Raw genomic sequence first — 17,663 nt, 5'->3', positions numbered from 1 at the left:
GAGTTGGAAGGGGCCCATAAGGATCATCGAGTCCAACTCCTGGCTCCACACAGGTCCAGCCAAGTCAGAGCACATCACATTACGTGACCCTAGTCTAATGCTTTGTTTTCAGCAGCTCAATATGCAAACCTGAAACTTGCTTTGTTTACAGAAGACATCTGCAGAACTAAAAGATACATTGATAAAAAACAATACTACCTTATAAATGAATCTAGTCAGCAGTGCTGACTATCTGATCAAGACTAAATCACAAGTTTACCAGTGAGTTTCCCCTTCAAATCTTATCAGATCAAGGGATGGGAAATAAATACCTCAGATCTTACAGGCTGAAAAAACAGCCAACGCCAGCCATGAGAGAATGTTGAGCTTGGACTTTGCCGTGGCAGGTGGCCAGCTGGAAAGCTAAGCAACTTGACTGCATTTCCAACAGGCATAACCTTGAGTATCTTGCAGAAAAATGCTTCCTACTTCACTGCTACATCAAAGCATTTGTTGCAGGGCACCCCAATACCCCAGTGTCTGTGGAAGCATCACCTCAGGCCCGTTTTAATGAAATTTGTCTATGTCTGTTAAGGTGACTGATAACTGGAAAGAGTCACTAATCCCCCATAATTTATTAAAAAAAAATTCATTTTGTCTGTATGTATACAATTGATACTTTTCACATGCAACACAGACTAAAGTGACATTCTTGCAAGATGCACAGCATTTGAGTCAGCTTTCAGGTGGAAAACATACTAAGGTAAAATGCAAGTAAGTCTTTGTTGTGCTCAGATGTGCTGTTTAACAGTTTGATTCCTATAATACCAAGTGTGTAGGCAGTAGTGTACAGAAAAGAAGAACTCCACCTCACTGACATTACTCGAAGTTTTACACCATGCCCATTACCTCAGCTCTCAGTAGGCTCAACTACAGAGAATATGAGACCTGGAAGTCTAAAGGATTCCCTAAGCCAGTTTCTGTGTCCAATTTCCAAAAATCATTTGCCCTAGAAGCAAAATATTATTTTCAGTAATAGCTTTGGTATTTGATAATTCTAAGAGATTGACCATCTTTGTAGTTCAACGCACATGGTCACTGCCAGCTGCTACTGTGCTTGCTCTCCCAGCAGCTTCTCAAATCAGTGGAACACCATGACATATGGAGCTTGCTCTCAGCACTGAGGCTAACTCAACATCTCATACTCACCCACTTACGCTGAGATTGGTACTGCTTTTCACCAAGTATGACATTGGTGTGCACCTCCACATCTCCCAGATTACTAATGATCGAGTTCCCATAATAAGAACATTTATTTCATTAGCTTAGAACTATGTTTTGCCCAAGAAGCAGTTGCCCTCCCTATAACCTCATCTCTCCTGCTCCAATGAACCTCAAACCTCCTTTGGTCATCCAAGAGAGACCTCAGTTCCCATTCACAATCTAGTCAAGTTCTCTGTGATCTGATTTATAGTAATTTTCTCACAATACTTTTTATTTATTCGCATCCAGTCACATTATTGCAAATATCATCTCCCCTATTGAAGGGTGTTTAGGCAGGGGAGAAGGGGAAGTTCTTCCAAATGCACACTTAAGCTCTAGCACTATTAATTTCAGCATACCAAGCTTCTATTTAATCTCAGAATTTTCCAAAATATTCAGGATTGCTTTTCCTCCATCTTTCACTTCAATCCATTCTACCGCACACAACTTGCAGTATTGTTTTCACCTAAACTGAACTGGAAACTAAACTTAGAAACTAAACCTGGAATGGATTTACTTGAGCTGAGAACTACAGCTCTTCAGGTACTGATTCACTAAAGGATCCCAAGCAAAGACTCAGAAGGTGAGATGCAGTTGGTAACTGCATGAACAGCTGCCATTATTGTGCAACTCCATCCTATTTTCATGTACATCTACATCTGAGGCCTATAACAGTCCTCAATCATTACAAAGCTACTATCTTGAAGGTCAGGCTTATTAGAAGTAACACACCATGGAGGAAAGAAGCCAACAAGTAATGTTGAAGTCTTGCATCAAATGGAAAGCTTTTTTTTTTCACCCTCACACGCATCTGCTTTATACAAATCAAGAGCTGTAAGCATTGGAAAACAAATCTAAAGAAAATAAGTGAAACATAAAGCAACCAATTTGAAATAAGTGATTTAGTTTCCATCCTGAAGACCTCATCTACGCATGCAAATTAATCTCACCTCAGTGGAAGCTGAAGCAGGTTTAACAAAATTCAACAAACTGTTGAGCAGACTAGCCTAAGAAAAACATGCTAATTAAAGCCCTGGTCACATCCTACCAAACTTCAGTCCAGTCACATGGGACAGCCATCAGAACTTGCAACCTAGAATGTGTGTGCTGGACTAGGAGAAAGACAGAAATAGAGAAAATAGTAGGTGGTTCTTTTGCTGCCTGCTCAATAAATCCACACCTAACGTCATTACTGATTCAGTACTGTACTCTGACCAGGCTGCAACTAGATGGATCACAGTCTCAAACACACAGAATTCAGAGATGGAATTAAAGAGTTCCATCAGTAAACCACCATTTTTTCAGTTTGAGATTTTACTAAGTTTTCCAAGGTAAAATTAAGTGAACGTCAAGGAAAGCGAGTCCAATTAAGAGGCTTTGGGGGTGGGGCCAAGAGCAGACCTTCTAAGCACAAACACCAACAGTTTGTTCAGGAGTAAAGCCAAGTGAAGCACAAGTCTGCCACAGTCTGAACTGCAGGAATCTGTGTTGTATACAGAGGAGACATTTGAAAGGTGTCAATAAATTACTTCTCAGAGCAACATGTTTTCCACTCTCGAACAGAAAATCTTGCATGATGTTTCCAAGAAGTTTTCCTCCCCTCACCCAAATACTAAGTCAATAATAGAGCAAAACAGGTTTACTCCACAGAGCTGCTTTAAGCATAGCAGCAGACTAATGAGACTGTGGAAACTGTGCTGCCTTCTGCCTTTGTAATGGAAAGCCTTCCCAGCTAGTGCAGGTCCAGAAAAAAGAGCAGCAGAGTAGTGAACAAGTCGCTCTTCTCATTTGAGGGGACAACAGCTCTGCTCCTTCCATCAGTGTTGGGTCGGTTTGTGGCAGTATGTATGGAACCTTCAGAGATTCTGCTGGAGCAGTATCGTGTTCAGATACATCCTTAAATCATCTAACCCAGGAAAGCCTCCAATGTTACAAAGCTATCATTTCACATAAAGCCAAGAGTCAAATACAATGTTTCTTCCCTCCCTCTGTTCACTTACTCCTCTCACTTGTTACCTCTGACACAAGCTCATTCTTGAGCCATATGCAAACAGTTTAGATGCTCCAGTAACTTGGAAAAGAAACATTCTGGAAAGCAAACAGCATCCTCAAGGTACTAAGCATCAGGAAAGACTTATGGAGGAAAAGAACCATTGCACGGATGAAGGGTCAGCACAATAAAGACATGGTCATCATCCACTACCAAGCACCAGGTTAAACTGACTTGTGACCAGTTCTGATGTCTGCTGTTTGTTCCTTCACCAACACATCACTACCTCAGCTGTGCTTACAGTCACAGGTTTGTGCTCCTCCTCAGATGAGTTTGCCAACTTACAGCAGAGCTTCTAAAACCAGTTGTGCCAACATAAGCAAGAGCAGAGTGCAAAGCAGAACCCCCTAAACCACCGTTTCTTACTGCTCACCAAGATGACTCTATCTTGTACTACAGCCCACGTTAAGCACTATCTGTACAACACATCAAATACAACACGATGTTTTAAGACAGAGCAGGTTTGTTAGGGAGACAGCAGGAACAGGAAGATAACACAAGAGAAGTAGGTTAAAATTACAATCTTTCCAAGAAGTCATTGCAAAAGGATCACGATATGGATAGTAGGAATACAACATAGCTGACTGAGCAATTTATTGCTGTCTAACTATCCTAGCTCCATTTTCCATTTCAGTTTTCTGCCAGGTCCTGCCTTTTAAAGAACAAAGGCTCATTAAACATAATTCACTGTCAATGTGACAAGTTAAAAACAATCTAAAATATCTCTTAAGTATAAAACCCCAGAAGATATTTCAGTAGCATTTATGCATAAAAACATATATACTTTTTAACATTTTGCTTATTTGCTCATCTGTGCCTGTTACTTGTTATTGATCCTACATAGCTTACTATAAGCCATGATATTCAGGGGAGCTTGAAAGCATTAATCACCCATTATCCTATTAATTTCAGTGGCCCCTTTGAAAAAATCTAAGCCTTAGCCTCTGACTGTTTTTTCCTCAAGGGAACACTTTAGAGAATTTGGAAAGACACAGAGATCACCTTTCTTCACTGTCCTGATTCTAGGTGAAAAGGACAAGGTCCAATACCAATCTGAGAGAAAGCTGAATTACCACAAAGGAGGTGCAGAGAGCTGGCTTGTAAAACTGCAGCTTCCTGAAGTGCACTGTCAGCACTGCTCTTCTGAGCACAGTGTGAGCTGTGTCAGGGAGATGGGCTTAACAAAACCATTCACCTCTCCTTTTGCAGTGCCTTTTTTCCTGCCTAATTTCCTGAAACCAGCCATAGGGTCAGAAAAATGCCGATATAGTTAACCAGGAGCAGCAGGAGCCCTCTCTTTTACACTGCTATGCCAGTCCTTGTTGGATCTTGAAGAAGTGCACATACTTTTAACAGATCAAAAACTCTGAAAACCTGTATTATGGGAACACAAATAAAAGTCTCCCTTTCAGCTATATCTGGAAGATTGAAAGGTTGAAACCAGTCTGGCAAGTGGAGCCCTTTCACTACAGCCAGCCTTCTTTGATTGTTTAGACTTCAATGTAAACAGATAAATATTAACATATATGTCTCCACACAATGCAAATATTTCCTTACAACTAGAATAAAGGCTGTCCTCACACTACCATGCTTTTAACCTTAATTTATGAGCTCTCTCCACTTAGACCAAATTTCACTAGGAACTCTTTATTAGAGTCCCTTAGTCACACAAAGGGCGCAGCTTTAAATGTACTTAACTAGCTCGGATTTCTGGAATACGTTCTCATTATTGGGAATCTCTACGGACAGAGTAGTTGCCAGTTTTGAAATTTCTTGAATTACTGAGATCCATTAGAAACTTTGTGAACATGGAAATTAAACCAGCATAATCAAAAGCTAAAGGCTGCTTGCTGGGTTGGATTTTTCTCTGCCCAGAACCTTCCTGCACACTAGAAAGGGATAAAGAGATTACTCCAGTGGTTTTTAACTGTAGTTGGGTACTGGCTCAGACAGCCTGAACTGAAAGTTTCCTTCCTTGTTTCTCACAGCATGTGCCAGCATTTCTTGATGGGAATGCAAAGATTAATTACAGCTGTACTTGCTCTGAACAAATCCTTATATTCAATACAGTCCTGCAAGATTTAGAGTAGCACTAATTAGGGCTTAGAACAACAATTTCACAAAGACAGACACACTGAGTATTTTTTCTAATGATTTTATGCATAATAAAATTAAAGCTTCTTTCCAGAAGCCAGGTGGCATTTATTCTCAAGAGCTGGGAGCCAAAAGGACTTTTCCAGTCTAAAAACATTAAATTTTGTGTTTCAGTGTTATTACTGAAGGTAAGATATCAAATTATAACCACTACCACACACATACAGAGGCAGGCAAAGAGGAGTACAGCATTTATTCTGTAAATCTTTTGGGAGCCCCAGAGCCAGTTCTCTAATGGGCTCAAACACCAAGAGGTAAAACCAAAAGAGACTGTGTCTTGCATGTATATTGTAAGTAAAAACAAATCTTCCCATCAGAAAAGTGACAATCATAAGGTAAGATGCAAGTTCTCATAATGAATTTTCAACATGGGAGCTCTATCTGTGAAGTTGTCTCTCTCATTCACCTTAACCACACCAAAAATACAGTCAGGATTTATTGGCATCCACAGGCCAAAAGCAAACTCCTACAGGCAGCCTTATACAGTACCATAAAAATACAAGACTTTTTAATGTCCCTCCAAGAACCTACAAGTTAAAAGGCAGGACCACACAGCCTGAATTTCAAACTTTTGGTATCCATAGACAGCAGGGCATTAATGAAGTGCAGTAACACACTGCCCATTTTACAGACTTTAGAGGTGATTTAGTCCTAAGTATCTGATCTTTAAATGATAATAACAAAAAAAAAGCACAAAAGGAAAAATTGTAGAGTGCTGGGAATTCATTGTAGAGAGTAGTAGAACAGCCAGTAGCACAGCTCTTTCTAGTCAGCGTCCATCTCAGTTCCCATATGGTAGGCATATCAATTTCTTGTTAGTCACTTATTTATTATGTATGATCTGCTCATTACTTTCCAACTTATCCTCCCAATTCCATGCAGAATACATTTCATCCAGCTCTTGCATTTTGTCATAGTCTGAAGCCAGGAGCAATTCATAGCAGGAATCCTTATATTTTTCCACAAAGCACTTAGTACAGAGGGCTTTAATCCTTGGTTGAGAATTCTGGTAGGTACTGGAACAAATCACTATTTTCTAACACTTTTCAATTTGCACTGTTCTGAAAAGGTCGTAATTCATGACCTTCCTGGTGGTTCTTGCTTCTCTCCAATAGCAGAAAGTATTTAAGAGTGGCTAATAACCGTTTTACACACCACACAGCGTCCTATGGATGGTTCTGCTTGAAAGAATGAGAAAAGATGTTTGAGAAAGAGTTTGAGAAAAGATACTGCACAAGTAGGTTTTGCTAGAAATGAAAATGATTTGCAGTGTAAAATGAGTTATGACCTTTGATTCTGCAAGTGACTTTGATTCCAGCCAAATTTAAAAGCAAGTTCTTCTCACCTCTTCCTCAGCAGTACTTAAAATTGAGATTATCAAGTGAAGCCTTCCTTGGTATAGGTGACTGACAGTGTGTTATGAAGGCCTTCTCAACCCTACCTCCTGCTCCAGCTTAGTCCTCAATTTCAATCCCAAGACACTCTAGTGCTGGTACAGCCAAACATCATGCTACTCACGGAGTTCTGGTGGCAGCAGGAGAACTTATCTCATTTAAGCATTTATTTTTAGAATACTGCAAATATAATGTGAGATTGAGAATTTAAATTCTGTAGACATAAGCTGACAAACTGTACAGTACTAGCCAATAGCCACAGATTTTGTGCAAAGGTTTCCAGCTGCTTTTTGCATCATGTTAACTCTCAATTTTTAGTAAGAGCCAAACTATAACTCACTCTCACCTCCTTTAACAAAATGCCACTTGTTTTGGAGTTCTTACGTGACACTTTGATCTGAAAAAAGTTTTCCTATTTGGTCTTAGAAACAGGATCAGAAGCCAGAGACTCCAAATGTTAATCCTCCCTACTAGAAACATGCCACAATACTGTCATATTACACTTAAAAAAGCAATTATCTTCTTTTACTGTACAAAAATGAGCCAAACTCTAACACCTGACAGTAAACTTTTGAGGCCTGAGGATTGCAAGACAGAGCTAGAAATAAGAATTTACATCTGGACCTCTGGCACTTAATTGCCACAATACTGACAAAACCTTGCTTGGGTATTGAACTTAAGAGAAACATCTCTGTAATTCACACTTCTATTTGAGTCCTGAGCAGGATATTATTCAAGCTGCATAGATAAAGTCTGCAGGTCAGCGATCTAAATTAGTATAACACCCTATGTCAGATTAAGCCACAATTTTAGAATTCTACCATAACAAAATCAGGTTACAACACATTATTGCAGCAACCAGCAATAAGCAACACGCAATTCAATATGAATTTTAGGTGAAGCCATTTATTGGGTGAAATCACACAGATTATATACATTTGTTACTGCGAACATGGCAAGCTAAAGAACTGCTAATTGGTTACACACACTGTTCACACCACACTGGTTAGTAATTATAATGAGTTCTGATAAACATATCTTGTAGCTAAATACTGTTATTTTTATAAATTTACCTTTGATGCCTAAAAGCATCCACACACCTGCTGTTTTGACCATCTTACTATGATTGGTTCTTAACATGTTCCATTACTCCCAAGTACCTTCCCAGAACTACTTCTTGGTTTAGGGTAGCCTGTACCCCTATAAAGGCCACTGTGTTTTGAGAATGTGATTATTAAGTTCCTCTCAGCATGAGTAACTTCTTTTGTCTTATGGGAACACGAGGATATTGTCAGGACCTAAATCTTTGGTGAAAGGAGCTAGACCGCCAGCAGGCCTGCTGTCTTCCCTGACAACTCCCCCTTTTTGTATTTGTCTTATAAAAACTGCCTGTAGAGATTTCTGCAGGGCCCTTTGCAGAAAGCTCAAACATGGCAATGAGGTTAAGACAATCACAGAATCATAGAATTGTAGGGGTTGGAAGGGACCTCGAGAGATCATTGGGTCCAACCCCCTGCCAAAGCAGCTCCCTAGGACATATCACTCAGATAGGCGTCCAGACAGGTCTGGAATATCTCCAGAGATGGAGACTCCACAACCTCCCTGGGCAGCCTGTCCCAGGGCTCTGTCACCCTCACTGTGTAAAAGTTCTTCCACATGTTGGTGTGGAACTTCCTGTGCTCCAACTTGCAGCCATTGCAACTTCTTGGCCTTTTTAAAGGCTGCAGTGACATTGGCTATCCACTACAACTGCTAAAATCAGCAATCTGGTTTTGGCCATTGACAACATCCATCCTTAAGATCCCCACTCATGAAATCAATTGTCCAACCCAAAGAATCCATTTTCTTGTTGTATCTTTTGTGTTTGATCTATTAATTTCTGAATGCTTGCTTGAATCAACTGAGTGGTGCAGCACATGCCATCAAAATTTTGACACCCATGTCCGTGAGCCAGTAATAGGAAATCAGTTGCTGCACAGTTCTGTAAGGTGGCATGTCTCGCAGAATCCACACCCGTAGGTAAGTGCCTGAGCTAAATACTCTGAAATGCGGGTTCTGGTTTCGGCTGCATTAGCAAAAATACCCATTCTAACAACCTTAAGGGATCTCTGTCATTCATCCACTGCATCACAATAGCAAACACATGCTCTGTTTGATTAATGACTGTGACTCCTATGTCCCAGTCAGGATCCCATAGATGGGTACTAATAACTTTCAGGGCCTTTTTAGCTTCTTCTGACAGGATTCTCAGTGCTCCTGCACCAGCTCCTCCCTTTAGCAATGCCACTAAAGGTTCCAATTCCCTATTTGTAATGCCACACAATGATCTAACGCAGTTAGTATCTCCAAGCAGCTTTTGAACATCATTTAACATGCTGACCTCCGCTGGGATCTCAATCTTTTGGGGTGTTACAGTACTTTTAGCAATCTGCCACCCCAGATATTTCCACACTGGCTTCTTCTGAATTTTCTCTTCGCACAGCTGAGGTTGGTCTCGCTCTCCTTTGCTGCCTTCCCCACTACTTCCACCACCATTCCCACCAGGCAGGCTTGTGAAGCAATATGCTGCTGGATTTTGATTCCACCCAGATCACTTGAGTTCTTCTCTGCAAGGATATAGAATAGCAGTTTTGCCTACCCACCTAAGAAAAGGCGGCAATTGAGACTGAGCAACAGGAAGAGACCTTCACCAACACCGAGACAAATGGCAAATGCCCTGCAGAAGATATGGAAGAGCAGCAGGTCTTCAAAAGATCTTGGAACACAGACGAGATGGTTGAATTAAACATCCTGCTTCAGAGCAAAAACGCTGGAGCAGTGATTGGAAAAGATGGCAAAAATATTAAGGCACTTCATACAGACTACAATGCCAGTGTTTCAGTCCCAGAGAGCAGTGGCCCCGAGCACATCCTGAGTATAAGTGCCGACATAGAGACAATTGGAGAAATCTTGAAGAAGATTATCCCTACTTTGGAAGAGTATCGACACTACAAAGGCAGCAACTTTCACTGCGAATTAAGCCTCCTCATCACCAGAGTTTGGCAGGAGGAATTATTGGCGTCAAGGGTGCTAAAATTAAAGAACTCAGAGAGAACACTCAGACCACCACGAAGCTCTTCCAAGACTGTTGTCTTCATTCAAATGACAGAGTGGTTCTTATTGGTGGAAAACCTGACAGTCATTGAATGTATCAAGACCATCTTGAATCTTATATCTGAGTCTCCAATTAAAGGATGGGCCCAGCCTTACGATCCCAATTTCTGTGGTGAAACATAAAACTATGGGGGCTTCACAGTGATGTTTGATGATAGAAGGGAACGTCCAGTAGGCTTTCCGATGTGAGGAAAGGGCTATAGTCAGGATTTTAGCAAAAATCCTTTCAAGGAGAGGCACAAAATACAATGAGCCGATGCTGAAGCACCTGCTGCAGTGGTGTTGTGACCATGGAGTTTTAGTTGAACCACACTTAGTGTTCAGGGTGGGGTATAAATTATGGGATGCAGTCTGTAGGGGAGACAAAGAAGTAAGAGACTTGCTGTTGCTTGGAAACTTATGATGTCCACTCTGGAAAGCATAAAAGCAGAGCAGACAGCTGCCTCGGGAGCTGCTAAAGCTCTTGCAGCAATGGCATGCCCTGCTGTTAAAGTGTTTGAGCCCCTAGTCCCAGGACCACCCGCCCCCCCACTCAAAGACTACGAATACAAAGAAACACAGACTAAAGCACCAGTCAGTGTTGTCCCCATGGCACCTCCGGAGCCTATGGACACTGACAAAAGTCCTACAAAGACAGTCCAGAATCTGCCTTGCCTGCCATCAGATCAGGGACTCACTTTGTTTCTACACCTACCACTCCCACCCACGCCTCCTGCCAAACTCAACCATAAATCACTGTCTCCTGACAACCCAGAGACTCCAATGAGACTGCTCGTCAGAGCCTAGGCACGAAAGGTGGCATCAGAACAGGAAAAACAGCAGGTGTGTGGATGCATTAAGGCATCAAAGGTAAACTAATGGTATTTAGCTATAAGATAGGTTTATCAGAACTCATTATAATTACTAACCAATCAGTGTGGTGTGAACAATGTGTGTAACCAATTAGCAGTTTTTTAGCTTGTCATGTTTGCAGTAACAAGTGTATATAATTTGTGTGATTTCACCCAATAAATGGCTTCACCTAAAATTCATATCAAATTGCGTGCTGCTCATTGCTGGATGCCACAAATGGTGACCCTGATGTGATCCCGAGATCGAGGTCGACGTGACCTGAACCTACGACTGACGAGCTCCTGAAAGTGTGACTGAAGTCAGTGAAGCTCTGAAAAAAAGCAGCTGGGAAAACTCACTGCAGCAACCAGACAGAGCTCAAGGACAACAGAGAGAAGAGAAAACAATACTTTGCAGCAGTATGGCTGAGAAGGTGAGTGGCTGTTACAGCTATGGGGAATAAGTTATCTAGCAAGGATATTGTCAGGACCTAAATCTTAGGTGAAGAGAGCTAGGCCGCTGGCGGCCCTGCTGTCTTCCCTGACACATTACTACTGTGATTTTTATAACAATGAAGATGTGGCAAAATTAAGAGAAGGCTTAGATTGTATAGCACTATCATCCCTTAAGTGTAACAGCTAAACTCAAACAGGCCCGTTTACCATCTGCAGCTTCACAATTAGCTTTAAAATATTAAGAAATGTAAATTTAAAGATACAGATTTTCTGTACTAAAACTGGGGCATTGCAAAATAGCAAGACTCAGCAAGGCAGACTGGTTTGTAGCATTACTGCCATCCATTGTTTTTACAAAAGTTTTCTGGGTCAATGGTACTTTCCATCCAGATCTAGAAAAGAAGAAATACACATAACTTCCCCAGCAGTAATTCAGTTTCACAGGAGTTATGCAAAGTAGAAATATCCAAGCAAGGCTCAGAAGTAATTTGGCAGAGAGTTGCCGCCTAGTCCCAATTACAGGCATTAAATGGTAAAACGATTTCCCATGCTGGTACTTTGAACAGTGTGGCTACTTCCTTTGTACATCTCACGAGCATTGGTCAAGCCCCAATGCAGTGAGCCCCTGTGAGTTTCACAACCCTGAAAAAACAATAAAATCATCTTTAGAAAACAAGCAACTTCCATAGTCTCTTGTGTAAGCTCATATTGAAACAGAATAGTCTGCAGAAAGAGCAGCTTATTTTTGTGATATGGTCAAATGTATAAATAGTTGATTTGACACTCAGTATTTCCTCAAGAGGAAGGGCATTAGCAAGTGCATTGTGTCCATACCAGACACAAATACTCCTGGATTTAAGTGCTGTGACATACATGCCAAAAGAAGAGTAAATTTTTTAGAAACATGCTTTTAAGGCTAACTGCCTTTGCATCCTAGGCAAATGCTCAGTTCAAAACCTTCTATTAAAGTGCACTGAAGAACTCTGACAACCTAAGTCCACTGCTGCAGATTTCATTTAACACGTCTCTTCAAAAAATCACTTGCTGTTCATGTCAAGTCAGTACTCTACTGCTGAACCTCTCAAATCCCTTGGTTTGCAGAGACAGCCAAATGCTGCCACATAACCTCCATATGCCACAGCAGTCGGTATATAGCCTAACTCCCAATCATCTTCTATTACTGCAATATCTACTATTGTTGTACCAAAACAAAGACATTTAAGCAACAGTTTGTCCACTCTGAATCAGGAATTAGTGGGAATGACTAGTGCCTCCCCTCGGTATTGCCCAAAACACACAGCTGCCTGCCTATAGGGCTTTATGCTCCTTGCATAAGGAAAACGCAGCAATAAAGCCATACTAGTGCAAGATGCAAGCTGTTCACTATACATTCCCAGCACACTGCGTCTGTTCTGTCAGGCATAATTTAACAACCTCAATTTATTTCAAGTGTCTGCTTAGAAGAAGAAACCCACATAGTTTATAGGGGAGCAACTTGTATCCTATTATAAATATCCTCAAAAACCCCACACCTATAAACACCCAAAGAATTGTGAATTGATATTAAAAAAAGGGTTTAAGAAAGATTTTCCAGAATCTTCCCACACCCAAAGCTTCAGAAGCTTTTAGTATTTGAAGTATTATTGGAAGTGTTCCATGCAATTCCCTGTGTAGAGATCTAAAAATAGCTATGAACACAGTAGTAAGGTTTTGTCTATATTTGCAAGCCCCTTACTTCCCTCTCAGGAACTACTGCTTTCCATTAAACTGATTTTTTTTTTTTAAAAGGAGCTATTAAAACATCAGAAATTCTTCCAGTGGTGCAGTGAACACCGATATTATTATTATAATAGCAACAATAATTCAGTAACAACAATTAAATGTAAATCAATACTCTAGTGATGGATCCTGAATACATTATGGTTATTAAGTATTGCCTTTTGCAGCCTCTGTATGAAGATGGGCAGGTACCTGTATCACAGTTGCCTTAACTGCAAATAAGCTTTAGTCTTCAGAGTAAATCCTGAAGAGATCAGAATATGACCTGTATCACAGGTAAAGTTCAGAACCTCTTGAAAGACACAGTTACAGGCTTGAGAGACTTGGTATTTTGAAGGGAAGCAGTAAGAACCATTCAAAGATAGATACTACTTTGACTAGGAGAAGATAGAGATTTAGAAAACAAAAAAGCCATTATTCATATTTAAAAGAACCCTGATAAATGAACATCAACTCTGCTTTAAGAATTGCTGAAGCCAGATGATGACCTTTGCAGATCTGCTCATTGGTAGCTTAAGCTCTGTAACAGTGCTAGTGCACAGTATGTATGTATCTGTTCCGAACATAACAAAAGTATCCTTCTTGCCTGACAAGCCCTGTTTATCCCATCTTTACCCACAAGGACACTAAGCCTGCCAACTTGTAAGAAGTCAAAAAAGTAGCTAACCTTGCTTCAGATTTTGTTCTGGACACATTAAACCTCAAGTGAATTGTTTCTCATTCTTCACTAGGGACCTGGAAGAATAACATCATCCCCCCCCCCCCCCCAACAAAAGCCATACACACCTCAAAAGCCAGAAGACACCTGGCCCAAGCCATGCCTACCTTGACCCCAGTCTCCAGGGTTTATGGCATAAACCAAAGCACCATTTACAGGTGTAAAATCAAACTTGCAGATGCATGCACCTGAGCTCCTAAATATACCCAAATGCTTGTGATTAGGCTCAAACTGAAGAAGCTTCCACCCTTTCAGCCAAAACACAACTGAAGTCCCAAGGCCCCTTCTCCAAGGAAACCATTCAAAAATAAAATTTGACTCCACCTTCTGGCGATGAAGAATTAACACCCACTTCCCCCAACTACCACTGGCAACCTCAAAAGAACAAGTGTTACAGAGCGTTTTGAGACACACAAACATATTCCTTCCTAACATACAGGCAGAAAATGGGGTAGGATAATGAGGGCAAGGGAAAAAGGGGGAAGAATCACATACTGATTACAAAGGAATTCCTATTCTAGTAGTTAAAAAACCAGGACAGAGATGTGACAATGTAACCAAACATACAATGAAGCTTTTGTCCCCAAACTACTTGGCTTGCATACAAGGAACAGAGGAACTTCGGTCGGTGGGGACAGGCTGAGGCGGGGAAGAGGTAGAGGCTGATGTTTGTGAAAAGAAAGTGAAATCGGTTAGTCTGCTTTAAGAAAGAGAGTGAAGAAAAATAGCAAACAAGCACCCTGCTATTGTAGAATCCACCCACTCAGTTCTGAGAGGCTTAAAGACCCAGACAGGGATTTACAGCCAGCACTTCTAGGCACTGAATATGAAGCAGAAAACACTCAAATGCCCAGAGGCAGCTTCTGTGGTCCCAGAGAAGCAGCTTTCCGATTGTAGGAGGTTATGGTCAGAGCTATTTTCTTTCAGCAAGTTTGCTGCTGCTGCATCATTCAGCATTACAGACTAGAGGAAGACACCCCTACGTTGCAATTTTCAGCTCTAGTTAACCAACATGCTTTACTTTTTATTCTTAAGCAAAGTCACACAACTTCCTGGAGAAATGTTGAGTTCAAAAGCAGACCAATATAGTCCTTTGGCTTAGAAGCCAAAGTAACACTGCTGAAAAAACCTGATGTTCAGTTAACTGCAAGACCAGAGTGAAGAAGATGCAAGTTCTGAGAAAAGTCATAGTTTCAAACATTGTCCGGAAACACTCAAAAAGATCACAGTAAAGTTACAAATTTTGGTGATGATTTAAAAACTATTATCAAGATGATAAATTAATTTCAAACCAAGCATAATCCATTTAATAATCCACTTGTACTAAACCAGAAAGGGAGTGCTGATGCAGAGGCTTTCTTTACTCCTAGTTCAAATCAGTTCAGAAAAGACCAATTTTCTCAGGAGTTCAATGTACCTGGCTTCTATTTCTTTATGTGAGTCTCTATCCAACAAGGGTTTAAACTAAATGAAGGTATGGATTTATATACAGCATCTGCTTTCTTTAAAAAGTTATGCAGGTGGGGTTTTTTTTTTGTTTGTTTGTGGGGGTTTTGTTTTGCTTGTTTGGGTGCTTTGTGTTTTTTTTTTTTTTTTAAGAACTTCTACTGCTGCTAAGTCCCATGTACTCAGGGAATCAGAATTCTGCTGAACCTAGAATCAAGGCATGGAAGCTTAATATTTATTTAGTGATAAACCCAGAAGTAGCATTTGTATTATATTTTAGGTGGTTTCATTCAGTAAGTGCTTATTGAGGGCCTTTACAGTCCCCTGCGATGCAGCCTGTGCAGTAAAGTAGCAGCATCCAGGATGCCAGCCAGAAAGTCACAGGATAGAACCATACAGTGACGTTGAAGATGACAGCATATGAAGTGATCACTGCTGTACGTGGGTTTTGTGGGGCTTTTTTATGTTTTGGCATTTCCTGTTTAATCCTGCTCTCAAAGTCAGAGAATGCAGAGGTAGGCCTACTAGTCTTGGAATGCTATGCATTCAACAAACTGGACTTTTTTCCAGTTTGATGCAATTTTATTGCTAACAAGCAAAGGAATGAACTTCTTCTACGATCCAAATCCAAGTCTCCCCCTAAGAGCAAACCCCATGCTTGACCACAGCACTTCCCAGAAAAAAAACCCAACATAAGATGCTCATGTAATTATTGCTTATTATATTGGATTCTTAGTAGTTGTCTCATGTTAAATTCAAGTTCCCTGTGGCATGAACCATCTTTTTATTCCATGTTTGAACAGTGCTTAGAACACCAGAGTCTTACTCTGTGTCTACAGACACCAGGAATTATGGAACAATTAATCTATCTCCTCTCCTCCCACACATCCTCACCCCTTTTCCCTACACTGTAACATGGAAACAGTGACATTTTTAGCCTAAGGAAGTGAGGTTTATGCAGTCATCCTGTGCTATTTTACCTAGTAATTTTATTTATTCTTTAGCCATTTACCCGTCTCAAGATACTTCAGAGGCAGATTTCAAAAACGCAGGACAAGTAGGCAGTGGAGACAGACCCGAGGGCTGCACCATGAGTTTAACTACAATATTAGACATTAGAGAATCCACACAGAGGAGCAGCATGAGGAAACAAACTATGAGAATTTCCCAACTGAATTTCTCTACTTTAGCTGTAGCTACATCAACTTCCTTTGTAGCAGTCTAAAGGAGACTCTAAATGGCCATGTTTTTAACTCCTATTAAACTCCTCTAATTAAACACAGATAACATCCAGGCATGAAGATTTTCAGCTCTGGGGTTTTTTTTTTTGGTTTTTAAAAAAAGAAAAGCTGAATGAAGTTTGAGGACAGAACTCTATCTGCAGCTTAAAGCATAATTAATACATTGAAATCAAAGATACATTTGTTAAAACAATTAGGATATCATCCTATATCATCTTCCAAGAACTAGTAACTGTGGCAGTAAGTTGCACAGGTACCTTGTTTCACTGAACAGAGAAGAGAAAAAAAAAGCTTCTCAATCTTTTGCATAGGAAGAAAAAGGAGTGGATTACAAACAGCTGTCAGGAACATATTCCATACCAGAAGTGCAGCTATTTTGGCACACAAGCATGAAAACCTAATAACAAGAAAGCAAGGAAGATAGCACATTTTAAAGCTCACTGTCATCTTTCAGTTGCTTATCCAAGTTTCACTTTCAGACGTCAGGATGAAAAGAAACAGCCAAATAGCAGCAGCCGGAATGGGTGTTGCATTCACTTCAAAAGATCTGCATGCAGGAACAGTTTGCCAGTATCAATATAGTGCAAGCTGGCAGGACTGGAAAGTTACAAATTAAGTGTGCCTTCATCAGTGACCTACTATGAACAGACCTACTGAGCTGCTAAAATATTTTTAGTTCAACCAATTCCTGCCTTTTTTGGTTTCTCTTGCTCTTCCAGTTTATCCAGTCATGTGCACTTTTCCACTCCCTCTTACAGCCATGTAGTTTTTCAAGTTCAGCTCCAATTACCACTTGTTTCTGCTACTGAACTGCTCAGATTTAGAATGTTACTACAGACGGCTCATATGATGGGTAAGTCTTGCATGGAGCAAGCAATCTTTCAACTCAAGAGAGATTACAGCAGGGAAGGTGAACATACTCACCAGCTGATACTCGCTCCGGCGACTGAAGGCTTCCTTGATTCCTGAATCCCTCCACAGTGCACCCAGTGCAGGTACATACAGCTGGAAGGTGGCAGGCTCTATGGGCATTCCAGCTTTGTTTTCAAAAGCCATCAAAAACATTCCATGCTTCTCATTCTCTGTGTACTGCCAAGGGATCCCCAGTTTGTCCCGTGCATCAACCAGAACTCTGCAGCCCTAAAGAACGATTCAGATAAGAAAGTCAGTGATAAACAGATTGAAGTGTAAAAAAGCAAG

General features: G+C 40.7%; 1 protein-coding gene and 1 pseudogene across 3 annotated transcripts in view; one reads left to right on the top strand and one right to left on the bottom strand.

Moving 5' to 3' along the window:
- Positions 1-17,663, bottom strand: part of GNA12 (G protein subunit alpha 12) — a gene marked incomplete at its 5' end in the record, with an annotated part of 39,944 nt that overhangs the window by 9,451 nt on the left and 12,830 nt on the right. For both annotated transcript variants that reach the window (XM_084271194.1, XM_084271195.1), the window contains one exon: positions 17,388-17,603. In XM_084271194.1, coding sequence (XP_084127320.1) covers positions 17,388-17,603 — 216 coding nt within the window. The remainder of the gene's footprint in view (positions 1-17,387; positions 17,604-17,663) is intronic.
- Positions 8,834-10,182, top strand: LOC311197532 (heterogeneous nuclear ribonucleoprotein K-like; annotated as a pseudogene). The gene is made up of 2 exons: positions 8,834-8,855; positions 9,488-10,182. The product of its transcript is annotated as a heterogeneous nuclear ribonucleoprotein K-like (transcript).

This window comes from Gallinula chloropus, assembly GCF_964237585.1.
Source record: "Gallinula chloropus genome assembly, chromosome: 15".
NCBI classification, from domain to species: domain Eukaryota; kingdom Metazoa; phylum Chordata; class Aves; order Gruiformes; family Rallidae; genus Gallinula; species Gallinula chloropus.
This window is presented reverse-complemented; position numbering and strand designations above follow the sequence as displayed.